This window comes from Ambystoma mexicanum, chromosome 14 (assembly GCF_040938575.1).
Source record: "Ambystoma mexicanum isolate Mex_15411 chromosome 14, UKY_AmexF1_1, whole genome shotgun sequence".
NCBI lineage: Eukaryota > Metazoa > Chordata > Amphibia > Caudata > Ambystomatidae > Ambystoma > Ambystoma mexicanum.
In genome coordinates, this window is record NC_090940.1 from 433,466,514 (window position 1) to 433,493,087 (window position 26,574).

The following is a 26,574-nucleotide window of genomic DNA, read 5'->3' on the forward strand; positions in this document are numbered from 1 at the left end:
GTCTCAGCCAAGAAATCAGCCCACATAGATTCACCAATTGCATTATGTGGCCGGGACAAATCATTCGACTTAATCTTATTCAAAAGTCTCGCACCTTCGGCTCTGAAAAGGATGGTCCTTACGGAAAGAAAGGGAATTGCTGGTTGATGATCAGGCTGAGGGTTCTGTGCGGTTACTGTGGGGAGACCAGCAGAAGCTCTCTTCATGATGTGTTTTCTTGGCTTCTTGTTTTGAGTCTGTAGAAAGAATAGAGACTAACAACCATCTTGCAATGGCGGCATGGATTGAGACATCAGTGGTGTGCACAGAAACATGCTGGCAAAAGGGGGGGGGCAACAGGAACTGGGGTCAAATTAATTGATTCTGCTACAAAGCTTGGATCTGGCTCTGGATTCCTCCAATCGCCTCCAACATCCTGCTGAAAGGACTCTGTCTCACCTCTTGACAAGTCCAGGGTACTGGCCTTGTCACAAACACAATCACTGACCAAGACAGACCAGGTTGCAGGAGGATCAAAATATCACAGCCTTATACATACTCTAACCAAGGAGAAAGAAATATTTGCTTGGATGAGTGTGTGTTCAAAGTGTATTTTCACTGGTCCCATGGGGGGGTGACCCCCTGCCGAGACCGTGTATGCCTGATTATGACCTGATTATAAAGCAGGAAGAAATGCTTGCTGGTAGAAGTGTCAATAAGCAAGCTGGGTACTTTATCCCTACGACTGTAAAGTCAAGACGCTGTTTGGGATGCTATATCCCTGAGACTACCAAAGTTAGGATCGTGCAGGGCGCTATATCCCTCAGACTGAACCTGTCAAGAAGCATGCTGGGTAATATACCCTTGAGATTGTGACAATGAATGAAAAAGGCAGTCTGGTTGCTGTATCCCCGATACTGCATATTATGGATCTACCTATTTTGCTAGAAAACGTGAAACTTTTTGTTTGCATTGCAAACATCCAATCTCATGTGTCCCTGGTAAAACACTTCCCCATTCCCCATAATGCAAATGGTGCAGGGGCATACATTTGAATAATTCGAAAATAAGCTGTCAGATAAATGCCCATAAAAGTACTCTCAGTTCCTCAGAAAGGAAGCGAGATCAACAAGAGTCACCTATGCTGTATCTTTAAAAGTAGAGTCTAAATAATTCTACCTTTAAAAATGTGACTGTCCAACGCACTGCACAGTTAGTGAAAAATGCTCTCCTGAAGAGAATCCTTTTATGGGGAACAAAAGTTGGTATTATTAAATTCGGACATAGTGAATAAAGGTTGTTTGGACTTCATGTATACTGATCTAATTTAAGGGGATCTTGTGTAGCACACCTCGGCCATTTTGGCAGCCTATATGACTCGCTGTCTTCTGTTGACCCTTCACCAAGCATATGACATCATCCACAATGTAAACCATTAAGTGTGTGTGTGCCTGTACACTTCTGGCATATGTTGTCAATCGATATTCAGTGTTATATTTCGAAAACGGTCCTATTCATCCAGCAATCCGAATCAACTTCCTCAAGCCTTTATTATCAACTAAACAGAGCAAGCAGTGGAATATTATAGCCCTTCTTTTTTATTCGTGCACACACATTATGCACGTTTTTTAAACCTCAATCTTATACATATAAGCCTTAAACCGTATAAGTACACCACATCGCCCAATCCCTTCTACACCTCTCTGTGTGTAAGTAGATGGATGTATGTGATTCTGTGAATAGCATAACAAGAACATCTCCTGCCCTACAATATTTCGCTGCCTGCTACGCTTGCCTATGATAGAGGTTTGATGAAGTTGATCCAGATTGCTGGATATATGTGAACTGTTTTAAGTCATAGTAAATCATACATCTTCTGGATGACTGATAGAATATGACACACCATGTCATGTAAGTAAAACATGACATAACATATGATGTATCAAGATATATATCACGAGATGTGACAATATCATTGTGACAAATCAACTTTTGGGGAACCGGTGGTCCAGGGATGAATATCGGTTTCTAAACCATCCATCAGCCCCACAACTCCAGTACACCAGAAGGGATTTGAACAAATTGGAAACACAAGTCAATAATAAACCTCTTTGTCCAATTTTGGCAACGTGGACGGAATGGCTGGCAGGATTATCTCCGCAAGGTCGTGGACCACTGGGTAAATGCAACACAGAGAAAATACCTGATGATAAAAGGGACTGCCCAGTCAAGGTTGTATAAAAAATATTCACAACAGACAGTTTTAGCACACTACAAAATACAACCCACCCTGTAAAGGAACACAGAGGACATGCAGTTTCAGGAAGGAAAGGGATGCACTCTGGATACTGACAGGAGGGTAGTCGGTAAAGCAATCAGTCCTAACTGTTCAAGGTTATTTGTATTCAGCACCAAGGGAGCAAGGGGTTGTAAAGGTCACTAGGGCCCTTCGGAGAAGGTCCAGGGGGACAGAACCACAAGGTACCTGGTGCTTGGGATGTTCTTGATGCTCAACAGGGTAGAGTTGGTTCCAGGACACTTTGCAACTCGTGCGACAGAGTTCAAGATGGGAGACAGCTGCGGGTATCAGGCGGCAGGCAGTTCGGCAAGCAAGGCAGGACGGATGGCTGCAGGATGGCCTACACAGCAGCTTGGGGTCAAGAATCGTCTCTGTGCTGGTTGGCAGATCTGGAATGCTAGTTTAGGCACCTCAGACTGTTTTAGTGACTGCAGAGTGGCAACAGTCAGTGGTGCAGAAAGCTGCAGTTCGAGCGTTCGACTGCCACAAAAATGTCCTTAAAAGATGGATGCTGGTTGATACTTGTCGTCGTGGCTCTCCTCCTAGCTTCTTCGCTGGGCTTGTGTCGTCCTTTAAGGCAGACTGCCCAAAGCTGAGAAGAGTGTTTGCAGGCAACAGCCTTGTCCTTTGTTAAGAGACTCTCTGGCACTTCCCACCTAGGAAGCTTGCTGGCAGAACCTATCAGGGCATGCTGTGTGCTGGCTGGGTACCGGTTCTGGAGCATTCCCACCCATCTTCCTGTCTGTTGTGGATCAAAGTGTCTCTCTGGTTAATTGAGCTCTCTGTGGTTCTTGATTAAAAGTGGCAAGTCTCCCTTGAAGCGGCGGTCAGACCAGACTTATGGTCACCGCCAAACCACATACTCATACCTTTCTGAATGGGGTCCTCCTGCAGGGATGACCACTGTAAGCAGTTGTCCCAGACATGACATTTCACTACCCTTGAAACTACAAGACGGGAGCTGACTTCCGGTTCACACAGATGCATATCAAAGGATGTTGGGAATCCTGTCCTTTGTAAGTCCTGCAACCAGGCCTCTCGCAGCCCTGCTTCAATTAACTTGTCATCAGTATGCGCTGCCAGCAGCAGGGCGGATAAAGGGTATGGTGGATCCATGGAGTCTTTGACAGTTAATGAGGCTGGCCATGGCAGGAGGAAGGTTTTGCCTTCCCCCTTCTTGAGATGCTTTGATGCACTCGTGGCTGTTGTTGTCAGCCTCTGAAGAATGAACCTCCCCCAAATCCGACCTTTCCCCCTTTTCCTCCTCCTCACCTGAAGATTTGTCTTGAATTGAAGATATCTGAAGTCTTATAGCGCAGTAATCCTTCTCCTTCTTCCTTCTTTCTTTTTTTTTCTGGGCAAACGTCTTTCTCGCGGAAGGAAGCCACAGTGTACTGCTATGATAAGCACTACCTGCGGCCCCTCTTCTGAGAGGGACAATTTGGGGAAAAAGCCTGTTGGCACAAAAAACCCCAATGGTGGAACAGCGCAGCAGAGGTCCGCAGTGGAGATGCTGAGTGGAACGTGGGCTCCGAAGGCATCGGAAGGAGGAAGAGGCGTCCGGACGAGGAGCAAAGGAAACAAAACAGGAATCCAGTGGTGTGAAAAGCAGCAGAAACAGAGGGGCGGCCCAAAGGGCAGCAGAGAGGGGAGAGGGAGAGAAGCAGAGAAAGGGAAAGAAACACGCGTACCACAACCGGGAAAAACACAGCCGTGAGAGCTGACCAAGCGGGTTGCAACGCACTGTGAACTGGGAGGGCATGGCTGATAAGCCTCCCGGTTCACAGAGTTCGAAGACTAGACCGCTACTAGCGGCGTCCGAAAACGTGATGGGATGCCGTAATGTCGGCCCGTTAGCCGCGAACGGGACCACAATGTCCAAGGAAGGCGGCACATGACAGTATGCCCTCTACCAATGCCGCACCCCCCCGGCTTACCGGGGTGAGCCCTATGAAACTTCCACAGCAATACAGGAGCATTAACAAAAGAAAAAGGCTCCCATGAATCCTCCGCCCTGGAATATCCTTTCCAGTGTATCAAGTATTCCAGGGGACCCCGCCTGTAACGGGAACGGGAATCACAAATTTGAAACACCTCAAATTCCACCTCGGCCCGAGACGGTGGACATAGGGGAACCGTTCGGCTGGAGGAACCCAGGGGAGCCTCCCTCAGAAGAGAGGAATGAAAAACCGGGTGGACCCTATGTAAGCAAGGAGGCAACTTCAGGCGGAAAGTCACCTGGTTGACTCTAGCTACAATCGGATAAGGACCAATGAAACGGGGGGAAGGTTTAGATGAACGGGTCCACCGGGGTAAATATTTGGTGGAGAGCCATACTCGGGTACCCACCTTCCACTCCGGCACCGCCAAACGGTGACGATCTGCTTGAGCTTTATTTGCCACTTGACTTTCCGTAAGACTGCGCCTGGCAGTCGTGTGAGCCTCACATATTTTGGACAAAATACCTTCCACGGCTGGCAGGTTAGTCTCAGTTGATAGAATAGGGAAAATTGTGCGAGGATGAAACCCATAGATACAGAAGAACGGAGTGAGGCCAGAAGCAGAATGATGAGTATTGTTGTAAGCGAACTCCGCTGTAGGAAGGAGAGGAACCCAGTTGTCCTGTTCCTGGTTGATGTAACAGCGTAAGTATTGTTCAAGAGTGCCATTCAATCGCTCGGTTTGCCCATTTGTCTGAGGGTGGAAACCCGATGACAATGCCCTTTCGATGCCTAATCGATGACATAAGGCTGTCCAGAATTTAGAGACATATTGTCTGCCTCTATCCGATGTAATTTTGTCTGGGAGACCATGGAGACGGAAAATATCCTTGAGAAATACCTCTGCCATTTCGGATGCAGTGGGCAATCCGGGAAGGGGAGTGAAATGAGCCATCTTGGACATATAGTCTACTGTTACCATGATGCAGGTACAAGCACAAGAAACCGGCAGATCCACAATGAAATAGGTGGAGATATGACTCCATGGACGTAGGGGTACAGCACTCTGTTCGAGTAAACCCAAGGGTTTTGTTGTGCGATTCTTACTGCTAGTGCAGATCTTGCAGGATTGGACATATTGTCTGACCCCGGACCGCATTCCGGCCCAATAGAAATATCTCTTGACCAGGTCAAGTGTACCCGCTTGTCCTCGATGCCCAGCAGTTTTGTGATCATGGCACCACTGAATGACCTGTCGTTGGAGGGGGGCCGAAGGTATAAAAAATCAATGATCATGAAACAAAAGCCCCTCTCTGTCTATTAAAGCTTCTTTTTCCTTCTTAGGGGTAGACAGAATCGTGGCCTCTTTGACCTATTGGAGAAAACTGGTAACATGGAGAAAAACCCGATTTCTGGGAAAGAGTCTTTCTGTGGTTGGTAATTGGGAAGCTTCCAATCCACCTTTCCGTGATAAAGCGTCGGCAAGAAGATTCTGACTTCCAGGTATATAAGTAATACGAAAGTCGTACTGGGCAAAAAAATGTGCCCATCGGGCTTGACGAGAGTTGACGCAATCCATAGTATGAAGGACTTGGAAATTCTTATGGTCTGTTCGAATGGTGAATGGACAGCTACTTCCTTGTAGCAAGTGCCTCCATTCTTCACATGCCAATTTCATGGCTAGGAGTTCCCTCTCAATGACCGAATAATTCTGCTGACTTGGAATAAGAGTACGCGAGAGATAGGCGATGGGATGTTCATTCCCATCATGTTCTTGAAGTAAGACTGCTCCCACCGCGGCTGCAGAGGCGTCTGTTTCCATGATAAATGGTTTTTCTTGATCTGGGTGACGCAAAATGGGAGCTTGGCAGAACAGTTCCTTCAAGTGTTTGAAATTCTTTTCTGCTTGGTCATTCCAACAAAATGGTAAAGAGGACTTTTTCAACAAACGAGTGATGGGTAACACCACCTCAGAAAAAGAGGGTATGAAACGCCTATAGAAATTTGCTACTCCCAGAAATTTCTGTACATCTTTGACCGATCTGGGAAAGTGCCAACTTAGAATGGCATCCACCTTTCTTTGATCCATCAGGACCCCCTGAGGTGAGAGAACATATCCCAAATAGTGTACTGTGCTAACTCCAAACTGGCATTTCTCCTTTTTTACCGAAAGCTTGTGTTTCTTTAGGCGAAGTAAGACATCAGTGAGGTGCTTCTGATGCTGTTCGGGATCCTTGGAGTATACAAGAATATCGTCCAAATAGACGATTACTGATACAAACATAAGATCTGAAAATACCCGGTCCATAAATCTCTGAAACACCGCTGGTGCGTTGCCCAATCCAAAAGGCATTACATGGTATTCAAATAGCCCAAATGGAGTCCAGAATGCTGTCTTCCATTCGTCCCCTGACTGGATACGTAAAGGGTGGTAAGCACTGCGCAGATCCAATTTGGTAAAGATAGTAGCTCCTTGAACCGCCTCTAGAATATCAGATATTAGAGGCATGGGATATCGATCCCGGACCGTAACTTTGTTCAAACCGAGATAATCGATAAAAGGTCGAAGGTCCAGGGAATCTTTTTTCAGTATGAAGAACAAGGGGGCTCCCGCTGGAGACTTGGATGGCCGGATGAGTCCGTTCTGTAAGTTGTCGTCCAAGTAAGTCCTGAGAGCCTTCCTTTCGGTTTGCGATAAAGAGAACATACGGCCAAAAGGGACCAGGGCATTGGGAAGGAGATCGATTGTGCAATCCTCCGGCCTACGGGGAGGTAGTTCCAAAGGGTTCTTTTCTGCAAAAATGTCCTCAAAAGATGAGAGGTCCATGGGAAGGGAATGGACCCCAATGGTACTGGCTTGAGGGACAGTCTGGGCCTTGGCTTCCATATATAGTAGATTCTTTAAACAAGCCTGTCGACAAAAACCCGAATCAAAGTTAATACTGTTGGTGGACCAATTGATCTGCGGCTTGTGTTTGCGTAGCCAGGTAATGCCCAGAATGACCAGAAAGTGGGCCGCACATATAATAACAAACTGGATTGATTCTGAATGTTGTTTTATGGACATCTTGAGAAGCTCGGTAGTCTGTGTTATGGGGCCCGAACTGAGGGGACTTCCATCCACCCCCTCCACCTTCTGATCTTCCTTGCGGTCCATGCGGCGTAAGCCTAGTGTATCCGCCCAGATGGTGTCAACAAAGTTGCCTGCAGCCCCACAGTCTAATAGGGCCAATGCTTCAATCTTGCGATGGTCTATAATCAATAGTACCTTTAGTACCATTAGTCTTGAATCTTCCAGCGGGTTTGCCGGACCCACCGATAACAACACATAGGGACTGGCTGTTTCCCCTTGGATTCCCATCCCTCATAGGACCAAGGGTTCTCGTTTCCCGCTCGTCGGGATGGAATCTCTGGGCAATTCTTTATTTGGTGTTGGTCAGAACCACAATATGCACATAACCCCAAGTCTCTTCTTCTCTTTCTTTCTTCTGGGGTCAAGGAAGAACAAGTGGTTCAGATCTGCATAGGCTCTTCTATTCGTGTCGACACTGAAGCTGAAGAAGGAGGAAAACTGATGGGGAAGGTCGGATTCCAATTCCGACGCCTTTCTGTTCTGCGCTCATGAAGTCGATATTCCATCTGTAAAGCTGCGGCCATCAATTCCGGAAATGATGCTGGTTGGGGAGATCTGGCTAGCTCATCTTTGATTTCTTCCCGTAATCCTCTTCTGAATATGACATATTGTGTTTGCTCTTGCCAACCAGCTTATGTGGCTAAGCGTTTGAAAGTGGTAATATATGTGAGTACATCTGTCTGGCCTTGATGTATATCTAACAGATCTTCACCTGCCGCAAATGTAATTTCAGGCCTCTCAAACGCTTGTTTCAGTCGGGCTACAAATGCCTCGTAATCTTTAAGTATCGGATCAGTTCCCAACACGAGTGGAGTGGCCCAGGCCAGGGCATTACCGGCCATGTTGGAGATCATGAATCCCACCCGGGTATGACCAGTGGGAAAAGTATTTGGTCGAAAGGTGAAATGGACGCTACAAGCCTCCAGGAATTCTTTTAACCTTTTTGGTGTTCCATCATATTTCCCTGATGGTAGTGCCATAGGTGGCAAGTCTACCGTTTTGGGTTCTCGATTGGAAACCAGTTGTTTTAGCACGTTATTTTCAGTCCTTAATGTCTGCACTTTCATGGATAAATTCCAAACCTCTACTGAGAGGTTTTGAACAGCGGCCACCATCTCTTGCATTTGTTCAGGGGTCGCCATCCTGATTATCGGGCATTGCAAACTGTCAGCCTCCGAAGAATGAACCTCCCCCAAATCCGACCTTTCGTCCTTTTCCTCCTCCTCACCTGAGGATTTGTCTTGAACTGAAGATATCTGAGGTCTTCTAGCACAGTAATCCTTCTCCTTCTTCCTTCTTTCTTTTTTTTCTGGGCAAACGTCTTTCTCGCGGAAGGAAGCCACAGTGTACTGCTGTGATAAGCACTACCTGCGGCCCCTCTCCCGAGAGGGACAATTTGGGGAAAAAGCCTGTTGGCACAAAAATCCCCAATGGTTGAACAGCGCAGCAGAGGTCCGCAGTGGAGATGCTGAGTGGAACGTGGGCTCCGAAGGCACCGGAAGGAGGAAGAGGCGTCCGGACCAGGAGCAAAGGAAACAAAACAGGAATCCAGCGGTGTGAAAAGCAGCGGAAACAGAGGGGCGGCCCAAAGGGCAGCAGAGAGGGGAGAGGGAAAGAAGCAGAGAAAGGGAAAGAAACACGTGTACCGCAACCGGGAAAAACACAGCCGTGAGAGCTGACCAAGCGGGTTGCAACGCACTGTGAACTGGGAGGGCGTGGCTGATAAGCCTCCCGGTTCACAGTGTTCGAAGACTAGACCGCTACTAGCGACGTCCGAAAACGTTATGGGACGCCGTAATGTTGGCCCGTCAGCCGCGATCGGGACCACAATGTCCAAGGAAGGCGGCGCATGAAAGTTGCATTGCAGCTGAACCTGACAGGAGGACTGCGTCTGTAGGCTGTGTCCACCCAGAGTACACAGGACTATGTTTTTTTTGTGTGGCGAGCATAGGTAAATGTGTGCCGATTAGCCCCACCCATTTTCTGATGGTTGATCTCCTATCATTTAATTTCACCACAAAATGTTTACAAAGCCCAGGCGAGCGCACACTGCCCGTGCGGATGGTGGAATTCCTCACAATCATATGTCATAGTAACATGAAATGACCATATCAAAACTTGACATACCATAGCATGGCATGACATATTGTGACAAGTCAAGATAGATCATAATGATGTGAAATATCATGGCAGGACACTATACACTTGGATAGTCCACTCTACCCTTCCATTGTCCTTTCTTGTGCATTGGTTGTGCAGCGTTTGTGCTTCCCCCCAAAACCGAGGTCATTCCACTGTCAATAATTATACAAAAGAAGTAGCTGATGTGAAGAGGGTAGGAAGAGAGAGGAATGAAATACGTAGTTAACAGGAGATACATACCTTCCAAATGGCCGTCACATGAGAGGCATGCATCAGCAAGTGTTTACCACACTATTTGTTGACTCACGAGCAATGTTTCCTCTTTACTCAGCAGGCCTTATCAGGTCCTGGCTCTTATTTATTGACTCAGTTGTCTGGACAATTGTTTCAGAAGGTGAATCAGATTTTGCGTACTCGGGACTAAACATTCGACTCTGCCAGGCTCATCACATCTTGTCTCAGTGTTTGCTTATTTAGGAGGACTGCGTGCTCCTGCTTTCAGCAAGTATTAATACCCCTGTTTCATACAAGAGTCATTAGCACGTTTTCTTCTTTCAAATACCCAGTGACCAGCCCCCATTTGCCCTCTGTGAAAATGAGGAACTAGCATGTTATCTGTGATGTAGTGTAAGATGCAGTGCTTAATTTGTGCCGGTGGTAGGCGGTGGGGGCCACCGGAACTCTTTTTTGGGGACCGTAACATCATTGGCAGCTGGCGCATGTGTAATTCCTTTGTTTGTTAACCTGGAGCAGCAGCAGTTTGATGGGCTGCTGGGGGGCCGATCTAGGTAGGTCTACCACTGAACTGGCACAGGGCGCGCGTCCGCACTGCAGGGCAGCACCGCGCCCGGCATTATGGGGCCAATATTTTTTGGGCACTGGCACTTATTTTTTTTACAAATTAAGCACTGGTAAGATGGTATGAAATAGCGCAACCTTGCCATTTTTGCAACCACCGTGAAATATTCTGGAGAAAAGCCAGGGGCAGGGGTTCGGGTGGGGGGGTGGGGTGGGGTGGGGTTGGGTTCCTGTTGTGAGAGGGAAGGGCAAGGTTCACATCCTGATGAGTGCAGATCGGATGCACCCATTTTCTATGAGCTGGCCTGTCACTAGAAGGTTCCCTTTGAGGGCACTTGGGGTCTGTGTAACCAGAGAGGAGCCCCCGTTGTTAGTATCCTGATTGACCCACCATTGTACACGGTCTGCAGTGAGGGAGCTGAAGGGTCGTGAAATTGGAGCAGGCTGGTAGAAGGGTTACTGAGGAATGAAGAGTTAGGCTCAGCTCAACTAGAATGAGTGTTTTGCAGCTGAGTAGTACTGGAAGGCACTTTGCTGTGTGGCATGCCATGTGCGTAGCGGAAAGAAGAATTGTGGTAAGGTTAGTGGGGAGGGCTTCATTGTGAAAGGATCCTGGACGGATGGTGTTTACCAGGACAAACAGACATGGCTGTCCTTGGCTTATTCTTTTGATGACGGGCGAGGGTGATCCGTCAGGCGTATTCTAGTTGTCTTGGGCACATCCTGGCCTCAAGGATCCTGCGCTGGAAACCAGTCAAGGGTCCATATCGACGTGGCGATGTATTCCTGTCTTTCCATTCGCAAAAGGATGAGAGCATCTACTTTGCTGGAGTGTATTTGGTTAGCTTTGTACCAGGAAGAAAGGTGGAGGCAATGCTCCAGATAAGATTTTGAAGTGGGAGCATTGTACTCCTTGTTTGTTAAGATTTTGAGTAAAATGAGTGTTTAGAGATTAAAAAAAGTAACTCCCATTCCGAAAGGGAGTATTTTGTAAGAAAATAAAAATGTTTAAAGTGTAAAATGAATTGTTTTTGTAATAAATAATTATGTGCACCTAGTTATTTATACACATTAAAATATACACCGTTGCTGCTTCATGTCAGCCAGTAATTAGGGGGTCCTCCTGTGTCCCCACATGTACTACTGAACAAACATATCCATGGAGCCTCTTATGTGTCTGTTGGGAGAACTTTTTCTCCCTATTTTTATTTTTTAAGTGTATTTGCCTTTTTTTAAGGAGTAAAAGTGGCCGACAACCCCCTTAATTATAAGGCTGGGTGGTGGGGTGGAAGGTCTTTTTGGTGTACCCCTTCCTCCTTCCACAGAGAAGGCTTTTATGTGCCTCACCCCCCTCTGCTAGTCCCACAAAGACTAGATGGTGTCCCAACAAAGAGAATACCAGAAGAAGTTCAGCTAAAGCCTGGCCTTAGTTGTTCTGGATAGTTGTTGCTAAAGCTGACTGTTATACCGATTTGGAATTCGAAGCAGGCAGGCATTGAACGTGGGAATAGATTGAAAAGGGGGCATGCCTCCATGCAAATCCAGTCCTGCCTGTCCGCAGTAACACTTCCAACCTTCACAGGCAATCTTAGTTTACAAGGCACTCATTGCTTTTCCCACCTGTTACTAGGTGGCATCATATTCCACTCCTCCCGCCTCCTAGAATGATTGGTCCGTTGTTGCAGGCCAACCCACTGCAAGGCCCCAGGCCCTTTGCAAGTGACCTGTGCATCATATTTAGCTCCAGGATGCAAACAGGTAAGTGAGCCCTCTCCCTGTGTGCTCCAAGATCCTTTTCAGAAGTGTTTTCATTTCAAATTAGATTTTCAGCACTCTGCTGCACCATCCTACTACTTCTGAGGCCTGCCCAACCACTTCCTATATTCCCATTACTGTACTCCTCTAAAGCACCACCACTCTGATTACCTACTATAATGTAAAAAAACAAAAAATAGTCCATAGGCGCCCCTCTGCGAGAACGAACACAGCCCATTGACCTGTTCTTTGGGAAGTTACCCACTCGAGAGTCGGCAGCCACACTTTAGCTCAATGTACCTTTCACGTATGGGAAATATCCTTTTGCATATCAGTCTTTGTCCCGCTCACATGGGCAGTCCAGCCCCGAAATGCCATGGCAATTCCCTTCTGAACTAGAGTACCAACAGCAACCCCAAACACGTGTTTGAGCCTTGTTGGGCCTCATCAGTGAGGAGAAGCTGTGCCTCTCTGAGCACAGTGAGCAGGGAGTCCACGTCTGGATGACCCTAGGAAACTTAGGGTGAGTAAACCTAGGTCCTTTTAAAAAATCAAAAATAGTCCATAGGCGCCCCTCTGCGAGAACGAACACAGCCCATTGACCTGTTCTTTGGGAAGTTACCCACTCGAGAGTCCGCAGCCACACTTTAGCTCACTGTACCTTTCACGGATGGGAAATATCCTTTTGCATATCAGTCTTTGTCCCGCTCACATGGGCAGTCCAGCCCCGAAATGCCATGGCAATTCCCTTCTGAACTAGAGTACCAACAGCAACCCCATACACGTGTTTGAGCCTTGTTGGGCCTCATCAGTGAGGAGAAGCTGTGCCTCTCTGAGCACAGTGAGCAGGGAGTCCACGTCTGGATGGCCCTAGGAAACTTAGGGTGAGTAAACCTAGGTCCCTTTAAAAAATCAAAAATAGTCCATAGGCGCCCCTCTGCGAGAACGAACACAGTCCATTGACCTGTTCTTTGGGAAGGTACCCACTCGAGAGTCGGCAGCCACACTTTAGCTCACTGTACCTTTCACAGATGGGAAATATCCATTTGCATATCAGTCTTTGTCCCGCCCACATACGCAGTCGAGCACCGAAATGCCATGGCAATTCCCTTCTGAACAAGAGTAGCAACAGGATCCCCATACACATGTTTCAGCCTTGTTGGGCCTCATCAGTGAGGCGAAGCTGTGCCTCTCTGAGCACAGTGAGCAGGGAGTCCACGTCTGGATGACCTGCTGACCTACCTGTCCGCTGTTCTGACTGGTTGCTTGACTACCCTCTGTTGAGTCTCACTGGGTACCAGGCTCACTACATGATCAGTCTCCCCTGCACTACCTCCGGGCCCACCGCACACTTAAGGGCTGCAAGTTTAACCCTTCTGTCCCCTGCCTCCTTGCACTTAACCAGAGCCACGCTGCCCTTGCGGCACTCCTTCAAAGTAAAGCTGTGCTGATTGCACTTCCCCCTTCCCTCTCGCTGCACTTCCTCCCTCTCTCATCCTACTGCTCTTTGGGTTGTCGCGCTTGCACAATCTGAATGACACAAGGCCCAGTGAGATTGTTTGTTTTGTCCTTCCTCTGTCTTCCCTCCCTTGTCTTGTCGTGCCTAGAAACACTTGTGTAGAGGCGCGGTATAAAAGACATATATCATTACTGCTGTTTTCCAGTTTTAGGTGTTTCAAATGTAGGTGTTTTTCCCCCTTACTGCTGTGTTCCAGGTCTATGTGCTTCCCCTGTAGCGCTCTTTCAAATCTAGGTGCGTTTCCCTTTACTGCTGTGTTCCAATTCTATATGTTTCTCCATTGCTGTTGTGTTCCAAGTCTAGGTGTTTCCCCATTACTGCTGTGTTCCAATTCTAGGTGTCCCCCTCTAGCACTGTGTTCCTATTATAGGAGCTTTCCCCATTACTGGGCTCCAGTTCTATGTGCTCTCTCCCACTGCTGCCGTTTTCCAATTCTAGGTGTTTCTCCATTACTGCTGTGTTCCAATTCTAGGTGTCCCCCTCTAGCACTCTGTTCCTATTATAGGCGCTTTCCCCATTACTGGGCTCTAGTTCTATGTACTCTCTCCCACTGCTGCTGTGTTCCAAGTCTAAGGGTTTTCCTTACTTTCTTTCGCACAGTTTGTAGATAAAAGTCTTTCGATTGTACAGGGATTTTGCTTGACCCTCAGTATGACCACTTTGGCCTATATAAGTGGCTCTCCTATGGCCTTCTGGTATCTGTAGTTTCGCTCAGATGGGGATCGACCAGAGTCTCTTGAGTTAGCACCCACGTGGTGTCGGATTCCCTCTGCAGCTGGCCTCCCATTTAACACTCGTTTACAGTTCTTTGAACTTAGTTCAATTTGCCACTTTGCAACTTTCATTCACCACAGCCCGGCTCTTATCGGTTCTCCCTTCGACTCACCGGATGTGATGAACCTCTTGGCTTTCCTTCTTTCGGAGTAAAGGCCGGTACCACGGATATGGGAATCTTCCTCGTTCCTGCTTATCTACGTAGGCTTGTGTACCGTTGACATCTGCTGCAAGACACTTGTGCTATAGTTTGCGGTCTTATGTATAAACTGTGAACTACACACAACCATACCACTACAGAACCACAAACCGCACGTACTTCACAACACCACAACTACGAAACAAACCATACATAATCTCGCCCAACAGCACATGGCAGCCACAAACTGAAAAACACACATACGCTCAGTGAACAGTGTATCCAAACTGAAGCTGCCAACAGCACATCACAGTTCTCTTGCTCTTCCCCCCCTTCAATCCTACTAACCACCTACCTCCCTCCTTGCATTACAGATCCACCAGTGTGCCAAGAGACCATGAAGGTGGCAACAGTGCACGGTATAAGAACCTTTAACATAACATAAACCTGCGTCCTTGGGCACCAGGCCTATGGAATAAACTAGGGCACCATACATAGTTAACAGTATACGCCTGTACGAATCAAGCTACAAGAACACTCCATCTGCACAGATGCTGAGAAGGCCTTGCAGCAACTGTATTCTGTGAGACAGGCAGGATTCTGTCTTTATTTTTTTTAAACATTTTGCCGCTCTGACTGCAGGGCACAAGCGCCCAGCCCAGCCTGGTGGGCAATTGCCCTCTGACCCCCTTCCGAGTCGGCCCCTGTGTTTGTTCACTTTTCAGAAACCTGTTTTGCTCATTTACACAACCGGAACAAAAACACATGTTCTTATTCTGACCCTTTGCGCGTGAGGACCATATTATCAATACATCTCACAGTGAAGTTTTCAGTGGAAGGGGGGTTTGGCATCCATTGAGTTGGTTTTAAACTGACTCGGAACAAAAGTAGCTCTCATTGACAGTGACACAATTTGCATGAAGCACTGTCCTTGACAGGCAAACGTTTCCACTTGCTGCTATCTCTGCTAGTTGCAGAATTAACTGTGTTTAAATCACACCATTACCTTAGCACGCCGTTATAAGAGTTTTTCAGTCTTTTTGATAGGCTATGCACTACCGGAAATAACGGAAAAGAGAAGCACTAGTTCTTCTTACACCCTAAATGGGTACAGTGACAGTGTGTGTTTGTCAGTGGAGTAACTTTACTGAACATGTTGGAGGGGACATGCCATCTAAAGCAAATGAGGGGGGACAAAATGGTGTGCCACGAAAGTTGTGGGGGGGGGGGACAAACGCCCGTGTCCCTCCCTAAAAGTACGCCCACGTTCCCTGTGCTATAACAAGTCCTGCCTCTTGAGGGCTACACGCTGCGTCTCACGCCCATTGAAGGCCTAGCCAGTGGGGTTTCTTGTGAAGGACGCTACCATAACGTGGCGTCAGAGGTCGGCCAGGCTAGGCAGGCCAGGACGCGGCCACTGAAGGCTTTCGCTTCTTCTTTTCATCCCTCTGTGGAAAGGCTGCTAATCCTCTGAGGCGGGCTGCGTTGCCAAGATTGACGCACGAGGCACTTTCACAAGAGATGTGTATCATCTTGGCCAGACGTCCTCGAAACTAGCATTCCTCGCTTCCTCTCGCAGATGTTGCTGACGGTCCACTTATCAAGGGCAATGAATTGTACTTCAGACAAACGCCTCCAGGCCACACACGTCAGTTACAAACCGCCTGACATTCCGGGTCCACGCAGCCCGTAAAGTCAAGGCCATTGTGTAACTGGAACTTACAAAATATAAATGATTTATAACAGAGCTGCATAAAATGACTACCACAAGACTATCAATACTGTATTTATACCTAGGAGGACCAATGCTTTTTTGATCATAAAAGAACCTAAATAGAAGATGAGAAATCAGATTCGACAGGAAGCAGTGAGCTTCTTACAATAGGCAGTGATTGAAGTGTGCAGGGACGGTTGGGAGCGGTTTTCCACTACTTTTATTATTTTTTGTTTACCATTCCTTTACTTTTTACGACCATATTCACCATTCCATACAAAGGATTTGTCCACTCATGTCCTTGTACAACCGTAAAGTTGTAGTAGGAGACTTTGTTACTAGTCATTTAGACTATTGCAATGCTCCGGCTGCAGCACCTTGTCACATGTTACTCTGTGCTTCCGCCTAACCTCTCCCCTGCCGAGACCACAGTTCAACTACTTTTTTCGGTACACTTCTACCACTGACAATAGGGTGAGTTTGAGGGGCACTCTGACCAGATTGTGGAGGGGAGTAAATGGAACAGTCACAGAGGGAAATACACAAGTGGACATACATTGATTAACGACAACCAACATTGGACATTATTAAGTGCAGGTAGGCGGTACAGCCAGATGTGCTCAGGATGTGACCATGATTGGTGAAGTGCTAGAGTGGCAGCAGAGAAAGTGAGGGACACATGCAGGTCAGAGGAGAAGGGACAATGTTACCTAGCAGGCAGATGAAGTCACAGGCATCCAAGAAATGTTCCTTACTTTATAGTAACAATGATAGTTTCACAAATGCCTTTGAAAAACAAAGGGAATGTTGTCATGCACATATGAATTTCAATCCAGAGTCTTTTCTTATTAAGATTATGTTGATTATCTCATGGATGAGGGTTGGAGCACATGGTATCCAAGTGGGCCTGGGAGCATGGGGCGGTATGTGCAGCACAGACACATTGACACCAATTCACAAAGAATTCAATTTGTGCTCGAAATGTGCAGTAGTTGTGAATTGCGCTGGCCAACTAACATAGGGTTGTGAAAAGTGACAAAAAAGGTTGCACCTTTTCAGAAGGGTGGTCGAAACTTTGGGGAGAAATGTTAGAAAAAGTGAAACTCGTTCTTGCATATTTGTCCAGTGTCCCAAATTGGACTAACACCAGGTTGGAAGGGGGACATGTTTGTTTTATCGGTTTAGCTATAAGGGGTTCATTAGAACCACCCATAAACCAAACCTATTGCTGAGGAACACAGATAGGAGAGAGTTGGGATGTGGGAAGGGACAAGCCTGTGGGCGTTGCTTCTTTATTTACCCACGAACTGACTGCCAATGGCCATGCTAATGCCTATATCCGTTAACACCCAATACTTGCCTCTCCAAGTATTGAAATCATATACATAGCTGCCAGCTAACTTGTGACTTGCGGGTTTGACTCACAAAAATGTCCCAAACACACGATGACGCAAAATTGTTTGATATCTGCGAGCAGGCTGTGGAATAATGTCATTGCATTACTTAAAAGATGAAATTGTCATACCTAACGTGAGCCTTTATTTACCTGTCTTTGGGGTTCTGCTTATCCCCACAAGAGCTTCTGTGAGCTCTGAAGTTTTAAATCATCTGCCTGTGAGGAACTAGGACTGCGACTAGCATGTGCAAGAACTAACACCACCCTCACACACATCAACCTCCATGTCCCGGTGAAACAACACACCCTCAAGCCAAATCCTTCCACACCATGGTACACTCGAGAACTGAACTTCAACAAACAAACCATCATAAAACAAGAAAAGAATTGGTCAAAATCCTGCAGCACATCCAGCCACGCCCTGCTCAAGGAACTCTGTGCTACATGCAGATGACTGATCACCACTGTCACGGCCAACTACTATAAAAACATCATAGCCAAGGCCAATAATTAAAGCAACGCCCTCTTCAAAGCCTTCAAGCACTGTATCAACATTCTGCCCGACCCACCCATATTGCACCGCATTGAAACTCTTTCATCATCAACATGATCAGCATTATCCACCAATGGCACTTGTGATAGTACACTACACACCCCATCTTGCAAAACCACAACTGCCTAGACAACTTTCAAGACACTTAGCTATGTAAGATCTCACTTCCACCTTAGCATCCCTCAAGGCTACATCGTATGAAGACTTCATCCTCCCAGCCTCTGTACTTAAGAACCTTCTGACTGAAGCACTCCTCCCTTACCTGACAATTATCAACAGCTCCTTAATTCAAGGCACCTTTGCCACAACCTTCAAGACAGGACAAACCATCCCGCTTCTCAAGAAACCAACGCTGGACCCTGACTATCTCTGCAACTACCTTCCTAGGCAAAATCCTTGAGAAAGCAGTAGCCACGCAACTCCTCCAACACATCAAAGCCAATAACAACCTTCATTCCTACCAATCTGGCTTCAGATCCAGATGCACCACAGAAACAGCTATCATCAAGGTGATCGATGATGCCCTTAAAATTCTTTATGATGACCATCCTTGCCTCCAGGTTCTCCTTGACCTCTCAGCAGCATTTGACCACCAGACACTCACCAGCAATCTACATGGCAGATCAACGAGAATGTCCTCAGCTGGTTCAAAGCCTATCTTGCTAATTGCCAACAGTTTGTATAAATGGATTCCTCCAGATCACCAGCACTACCAATCTCCTATGCAGTCACGCAAGGATCCATCCTGTCCCCCGTCATCTTCAATCTTTACATGGAGCCACCCTGAACCCTCCTCACTCCATACAACATCCACATCTACCAATAAACATATCTATCTCAAGATATACTCCATCTAAGACATCCACAAGCTCAAGGCCTGCCTGACATTGATCCTGATGTGGATGCCCAGTGTTTACCTGAAGCTCAACCTCTCCAAGACTGAATTCATACTGCTGACCAAAAACACCAAACACCCTGACATCCAGACCTGGATCTCTGCTATGAACCTCAAGTACTTCACACCCCAGCTGGCAACTTGCACCAAGACCCATGGGTTCGACATCGACAGACCCCTCACCTTCAAACAGCACATAGCAAGGAAGATGCAAACGGCTTGGTACCAACTATCTCTCCTGTAGAAAATAAAGCCTGTCATCCCAGAAAACAACTTCAGATCTTCTGTTCAAGCCTTGGCCACCCCCACCTGCATGGTGGCAATGACCTTTTGGAAGGCCTTCTAGCAACTACACTGGCACCCCTGAGATGTGTCCTGCATGCAGCAGTACAAATCATCAAAGCACTCCACGAATTTGACTACATCCCCCAACCCTCAATTAAACTGCAATGGCTCCGGCTGCAAGTGTGTATCATCTTCAAATCCTGTTGCATCATCTATAAGGCTGCCACCCTGGAGTCCCCAAGCTACCTGACTGAGAAACACAGCATCTGCATAGGCCTGTGATCCACCAGATATAAGAACATGTGCAGACTTGAACACCGGTGCTGGAAGGAAAGAACCAGAAGAATGGCCTTCCCTGTCTATGCCCCACGACTCTAGAACCTTCTGCTAGTCAACATCAGACTCACCCCATCGCTTCTACAGTTCAGGAAATACTGCAACACCTTCCCAGTCAAGGAATGGCTCATTCCCAAAACCTAGGTCCATACACCCTTCACTCCCCACCCTACCTGACACTCAGTGATCTGGTCCTCACTGTTTCCTCTCCCGGTTGCTTTTAGATCCCTTGCTGGTAATTGCTCTCCCTCCCCTGTTGTTAGATCCCCACCCCATTGTTTCTCTGCTCCCTACCCTTGTTCTTCCCCCTATGACTGCAAAGCACCCGTTGCTTCCTGAAGTTAGGTCCATGCTCAATTAAATAAAAAATAAAAACTCACCCTTTGCAGTTGTGGCCAGAAGTATGCCTTGTGGCAGCAACTGAAAGTTAAATCTCAGTTTTCAAAATACTACAAATAAGCCTTCGTTGGAGGACAGGACAATTGTTTGGACATTCATATTAAATACAAACTCTCAGAGCACACAGTGCTGCCCAAGATCACAAGGCTCTGTAGTGCAATTCACACTACATTCTAGTGTGGATTGCTTTCTTTCATATACAAAGCATCTCGCTAAATCTTCCAATTTTGATCACACAGGCTCCAGAGAAACTCAAAAGCACAATTCCATGCATACTTGCACTACATATGACAAATAAGTGCCCACTTGGCCAACTAATGCAAGCCAGTGTCAACTAAGGAACTGTCAACTATATCTGGGCAATATGCCATTATAAACTTTACATAAGGTAAATCAAAGCGCACTGCGCTCTGGTTGCGATTTTGATGCAGTTGCACTCAATGTGGTGAGCGCTGGCGCAATCACTCTGTAAAAAGTTAACACTAAGAATATAGCCAGATACTCACAAGGTAGTCCAGCTGTTGCCATTTTATGACCAGATAGTACCATTATGGCAGTGCCTGGCAAATGTTGATCCGATGCTTAGGCAAAAATCCAAACCTGCTGACATCAGCAATCCGGTCGCAAGTTACATGGTGCAAGGGGTCAGTAATGTGAGACGCACAACTGTGTCTAGTTTTCTCAAGGTTTGACATTTTATTTTAAACAAAATTAGAAAATAAACCCCAACTAAACCTACTCTACCAGGGGATTCCCTGCCTCGTCTAGGGTTAAGGGGAAATCTCCTACCATACACAAAACTAACCCTCACACTAAACAACAGAAACATTCAAAGCAACATAGAAACAACATAAATAAAAGGTCACCAAATGACCAGGGTCTTGGACGACATCTACTTGTCCTGGGCAGGATCCTGATCCCCCAGGAATGTCCCAAAGTCAATTCCCTTCCAAGAGCAAGAAAGTCTTTAATCAAGTCTTGAAAAGTTCTGAAATAACAAAGGTTCACACAAATAGAAATGCACTGGTAACAGTTCCTTCTTCGCTTGATGAAAAGATTCCCTTTCCAAGTTCCATCCAGAAAGAAAACAACACCACCAATGAGATTCCTGGATAACCTCCTGTTAGGCAGAATCCTATGCAGTTCCCTTAGGGAGCACTACAGAAGATTAAGACTACAGGTACGAGCAAGAACAATCCCCTTTGGTATCAGTCTATACCACAAAGATTTAGTTGGTAGCTGTGGCTAAGCAGTCAGACTTATCTCAAGAGGGAGATGAGCAGTATTCAGGGTTTACACAATAGGTATCACAGCACTATGGCAAAAGGAAACACTGACCAAAGTTTTGTATCAAAAAGAGAATATATAGATTTAATTTATACACATCTAGTTCAACACATAAATCACAGTTGATAAAGCAAGTTAAGTTTAGTCAAGGAAAGTATATACAACTCCCAAATCAATTGTAGACAAGTTTGCGGTAGAGTGAAAACTGAGCAAAATGGCACAGTGAAAACCAACTACAAATGGCACTCTAGCAATTTAGCGAAAGGGAGGGAAAGCACAAGTTAAACCGAAATATCTTCAGACACCCCCTAGCAACGCTTCCTTGAAGTTTTGTGGACAAGTAATGCACAATAATACTTTAGCAGAAAGATAAGTAATTGAAAACTGAGCAAAATGGAACTTCACAAGTAGGAAGGAAGAGGGGTTTAGAAGATTCAGGTGCATCAACACATTTCTCATTGAGAATCAATCTAGTGAGAGCAGATCTAACAAATCAGCCAGAGTCAATAGGCCTCAGCCAGAGTCAGTGGTACAGGACCAAGAGCTTAGGAGCAAAAATGTTCTTGTAGCTGCAGTCAAGTCTTTGGTTAATGAATATTGAAAAGATAGATGCGAGGCGAAAGACAATGTTAGACGAAAGGGCGGCCAACCCAACAAGTAGATAAAGGATTTAAAACACCTTTAGGGTTAGCGTGCAGAAAGGGAGGCCTGGCGGAACAAAGTACCTTTGAATGGAGAAGTGGCTCCTGCGGTGGCGGTTGTTCCTGGTAGTTCCTGCAGTTCAGGGGATCCGGCAGAGAAAGAGAGGCTCTCGTCGTGGAGGAAGGTTCGAGTTACTGCACTACCCAGGGATGAAACCAGCCGCGGTGCTGCCCAATGAAAAAAAGGTACGCTTCTTTAAATCGCAGTCCGGGTTGATGGCTACCTTGCTATCCGGCCTCCAAGTGCTGGGCACTGGCAATTCAACCAAGGCAGGTCCGAGGAAGCGATTGGTGAACTGGTTGGTCCCACCAGCTCAAGGGAAGAAGGCTCTTGCGAAGAAGATCTCCTCTCGTCGTGTGGAAGAAAAGTGGTGAGACGCTGCAGCAGGGCTTCACCGGTGGTGCAGGTGCTGAAGATGTCCGTGGCTTCTCTCCCCTTCGGTTCCGTAGTTCCAGTGGCAACGTCTTGCTCTTCCAGTCCTCAGGACCCTGCTTTTATGCAAAAAGAACCCCATTCATACAGCCTAGCTGTCACTCACACAGTGAAGTGGTCATCTTGGCGGGAGACCCTCCAGCCTATCAGGATAGAGTGCAACATGGGTTGCGTAAGCAACCCTGTCCAGGGGGCCTACTCCCCCTCCCACACAATGGACCCACCCCAGACTCAGTGGCGCCGAAAGGAGGGCTTCTTGGCAGAAGCCCGCCAAAAAGATGAACAAAGGATCCCCGACCTGGGTGAGGAGTTTAGAGTAAGACACGAGAAAGAATTTATATTAAAGTTCTGGCAAATAAAACCTACCAGAGTAAAGTTAATAATAAAATAAACCGGCTGTATGTTAGAGGCTGTCAGAAGAAGTGGTAGCCTCGAACAATGGGAAAATCCCATAGGAAAATATTTGCGGTCGAATATTTACGGTAGTAACCACTGCCACCAGCCAGAAACTTTAGAGAGGGGGGACTTTACGGTACCCCCTTGAAGATGAACCTAAGGGAGAAACTATTAACCCTTGCCAGTACCTCCATAGTAAGATGGGTTGTACTGGTTAAGTTCATATGATTTGACTAGTAAAGTCAATGGGGACTTTACATGACCTGGGAGACAGTAGTCAGTCCCAGGGTATGGAGTCTATGTTTGGGGGTCGCTACGACATCCCTGTGTCACTGCACTGAGGGTGCTGTGTAACACATGTGAATAAAGATGGTTCCTATGGGGGAGAGAACATCCCATAGGCATTAAACACAAAAATAGCCTAGAACACACATAGCAAAAGTGCCTAAGAGTGGGAAAAAGAGTCTCACTCGTAGCAGGTAAAAAGAAACAAACCCTTCAAATCCAGCAAAGCTGCTGGGGGACTCTATAGGTAAGGGAAATTAGCCATAGAATGAGGATTCTCCCTGACACCTCCAACTGCCAATGATACTGTGAGGGCAGACGCCCTTGCCCCACAGTTGACTTCTGCTTCTACTACATTCACCTGATACAGGTCTGACAAAAGTATTCACAACCACAGTTCTACTACTGCGACATATAATTTTTGGCAACTTCAACAAGACCTCTACATGTTGGCAAGGCACACTTCTCTCTTGTATGGCAAGAAGGGGCAGCGTTTTTTGCCTTTCGTTTCTGTCTTGCAGCTACCACAAGATCTGTCTTTACTTTAGGCAACTTCAACAAGACTGTTCAACCTCTACAGGTTGGTAAGGAACTTCTCTCTCTTGTATGGCAAGAAAGGGCAGCCTCTTTGCCATTTCATTTTGTCTTTCAGCTACCAGAAAATCTGTCTTTAGCTCCCAGAATGTTTCTTCTTAACTTGTGAAATCTGCTAAAATGAGATGCCTGGATTGTTATCATTAGAGAATCATAAGACCCATTGATAGAAAATCATTACTCATCGTTACCCAATATTATCCCTTTAGTCATGATTGCATCATGTTTAGCTGTCCATTATTGAATCCTGTTTAGTAGTACAATGAAGAATTAGCATCATTACACTATCCATATATTAGACTGCCACTTTGTATGCATTTGCAATTTGCTTATAGAATGACACACTGTCATATTTGAAATGCCATGTAGAGCCATTTAGTATGATGACACATTGTTATGCTTTGTAGAGACACATGAAGAGATTGTCATGTATGTATGTATGCATGTAGAGTGTGCACTTAGAATGAGTTTGCATGTAGCTAGCGCTTGCATTGCGAGAAGAAAGCATAAACGCTAGGAAGCATTTAGCATGAGGCCTATGAAAGCCATTTCTGATGGAGACACACAGAAGTTGTTTGCACCGCGGCAGTGCTGAGATGTTAACTGATTGATTAGAACAGACACTCACACAAAGAGCTTTGGGTTTGATAAAAGGGGAAATCAGACAGGGATTGATTAGAGAGAGAGTGTGAAGGATTGGTGTGGGTTTGATCCTGTATGAAGGAGATGGATGCTGACGCTTGCATTTAGACTGTATTAGAATCACAGGCTTGCATCACAGGCTTGCAATAGAAGCCTGTAAAGCTTATAGTAATTGCATGGTAGATTTGCACCAAAAGTATAAAAGGTGCAAATTAGATGGTTGCAATAGTTTTAGTATTGTATGAATTATGCTTTGCTGTGCATAAATAAAAGTATTCCATTGTTATAATTGAATCGATTCATGTGTTTTCTTTGTGTCTTATGTTATTTGTGTCCACACTAGTAAGATAGGAATATGTTGGTATGTTGTTAGAAGTAATCTAGGAGTAATACAGTGCACATAGGGACTGAGATACGAATGCAGGAGGGGGGTATAGAGATCCATAACCCCCTAGGAGATTGTCTAAGATTGTCTAAGACCGGAGCATGGTTGTCCGGGGGGGGGGCAAGACGATGGTTAGGATTTGGTTTTTCAGACTAACAAACTTGAACAATCTCAGCTTCACAGAATTTAAATGAGTTCTTCTTAACAAGTACCCAGCTCCCTCCCCCAGCTTCATATACACCTTCTGCCTCCAGTGGTCATCCCAAGGCTGTAGTGCCACTTTCACGCCTTGGATAAGCTTGGCACCCTTGTATCAGAGGACTCTGGGGTTACAACAGCTTCAGCAACTAAGATAATGGTGTTCAGTTCTTAAATAAGCTGGTTTCACTTTAACAGGCTTTGGTCTACTGGCTTGGGTAATACTTGTTCTTTGTTTAACTTCAGTGGGCCTCATCACGACTTTGGCAGTAACCCTTAAATCCGGCGGTCGTGCTATTACCGCCTGATTTAAGGGTCTGCCAAATCAGGACTTCGGCAAATTTCGCCCCAGCTCTTGGCTGGGGGAAATCTGAAAATGTGCGCTATTACCGCCGGCGGGAAATCTGCCGGCGGTAAGAGCGCAAATTTTCCCCATTGAGCCCAATGGGGAATGGGGAATTCCCGAATGGGCTCAATGAGGAATGAGGAATTACATTACCGCCGAACTCGTAATCCGGCGCTATTGGCGCTGGGGAGTTCGGCGGTAGGGCTAATACCACCAGCGGTAATACCGCCGGCGTTACCGCCAAAGTCGTGATCAGGCCCAGTCACTTCTACAACTTCTACTTCAGTGTTCAATATGTTATAAGAACCAAGTTTTAGTAGAAACAAAATAAGGGGCACACAATTTCATTTTAATATTGCCCTTACCACTTCAAAAGATATGCGTTCCCTCCTTTCGGTCCGTGTTATGCTTCAAAGGGTGTTAGGAAACAGTTTCATGCCCGACCTCTACTGATGTTAAATGGGCTTGTAACATTGTGGGAAAGTCAAGTTCTGCTTCATATGGTTTAACAGCAACTTTCTCCTCTTCAATAAGAGACACGCAACCGCTCGGCAACAGATTACATCCAACAATGGGGAAAAGAGATGCTTTCTCTAGACGTGGTTACTTTGGTATTGTACAAAATTACCTAATACCAAAAGTTTGACCCCCAAAAGTCTCACCCCCAATTTTCCCCTTATATATATACATATGTGGGGGGGAGGGGTAAAGTGAATAAAAATGTATAGGGGTAAGGTGGGGGAGCTTTGGAGGGTTTCCCAGCACATATATATTTCCGTAAAAATGGAAGACATTTAAAAAAAAAAAAGTTGGACTTTTGTATTCGGTAATTTCACACAGATCCGGTTACTTCAGATTTGTTAATATAAGCGCGTGATACAATTCCCCTTTTTAGTATGACTTCCCACTTCTGTGAACAACCTTTACTCGCTTTTATGTGTACACTTTATATATTAAGCTGGCCACAGTTACCGCCAAGGTATTCCTAATTATTTTAAGTACAAAGCTTCCCTTTACTGACTCCACAATCACAGCGGCTGCAGGCTGTGTGAAGGCATCATGAAGCAAGACACAGTCAACAGATTCACTTTCTTAACAAAAAGGACTTTATCTCAAATGTCAGTATGGATTAAGCCCTAACTTGCCCTATGCTAAGGTGGGATTTCCCTACCTAAAGAAACTAGGGATAGTTTGTGTCAGTAAGTTCAACTTAAAAGTCTGTGTCCAAAACCTATACTTGCCCTCACAACT

General features: G+C 46.1%; 1 protein-coding gene across 1 annotated transcript; it reads right to left on the reverse strand.

Annotated features, from left to right (window-relative positions):
• Nucleotides 1-7,983: 7,983 nt before the first annotated feature.
• On the reverse strand, nucleotides 7,984-8,493 carry LOC138527206 (protein LDOC1-like). The gene has a single exon (XM_069638319.1). It carries the CDS (start codon nucleotides 8,491-8,493, stop codon nucleotides 7,984-7,986), a length of 510 nt encoding a protein of 169 aa, XP_069494420.1.
• Nucleotides 8,494-26,574: the final 18,081 nt, after the last annotated feature.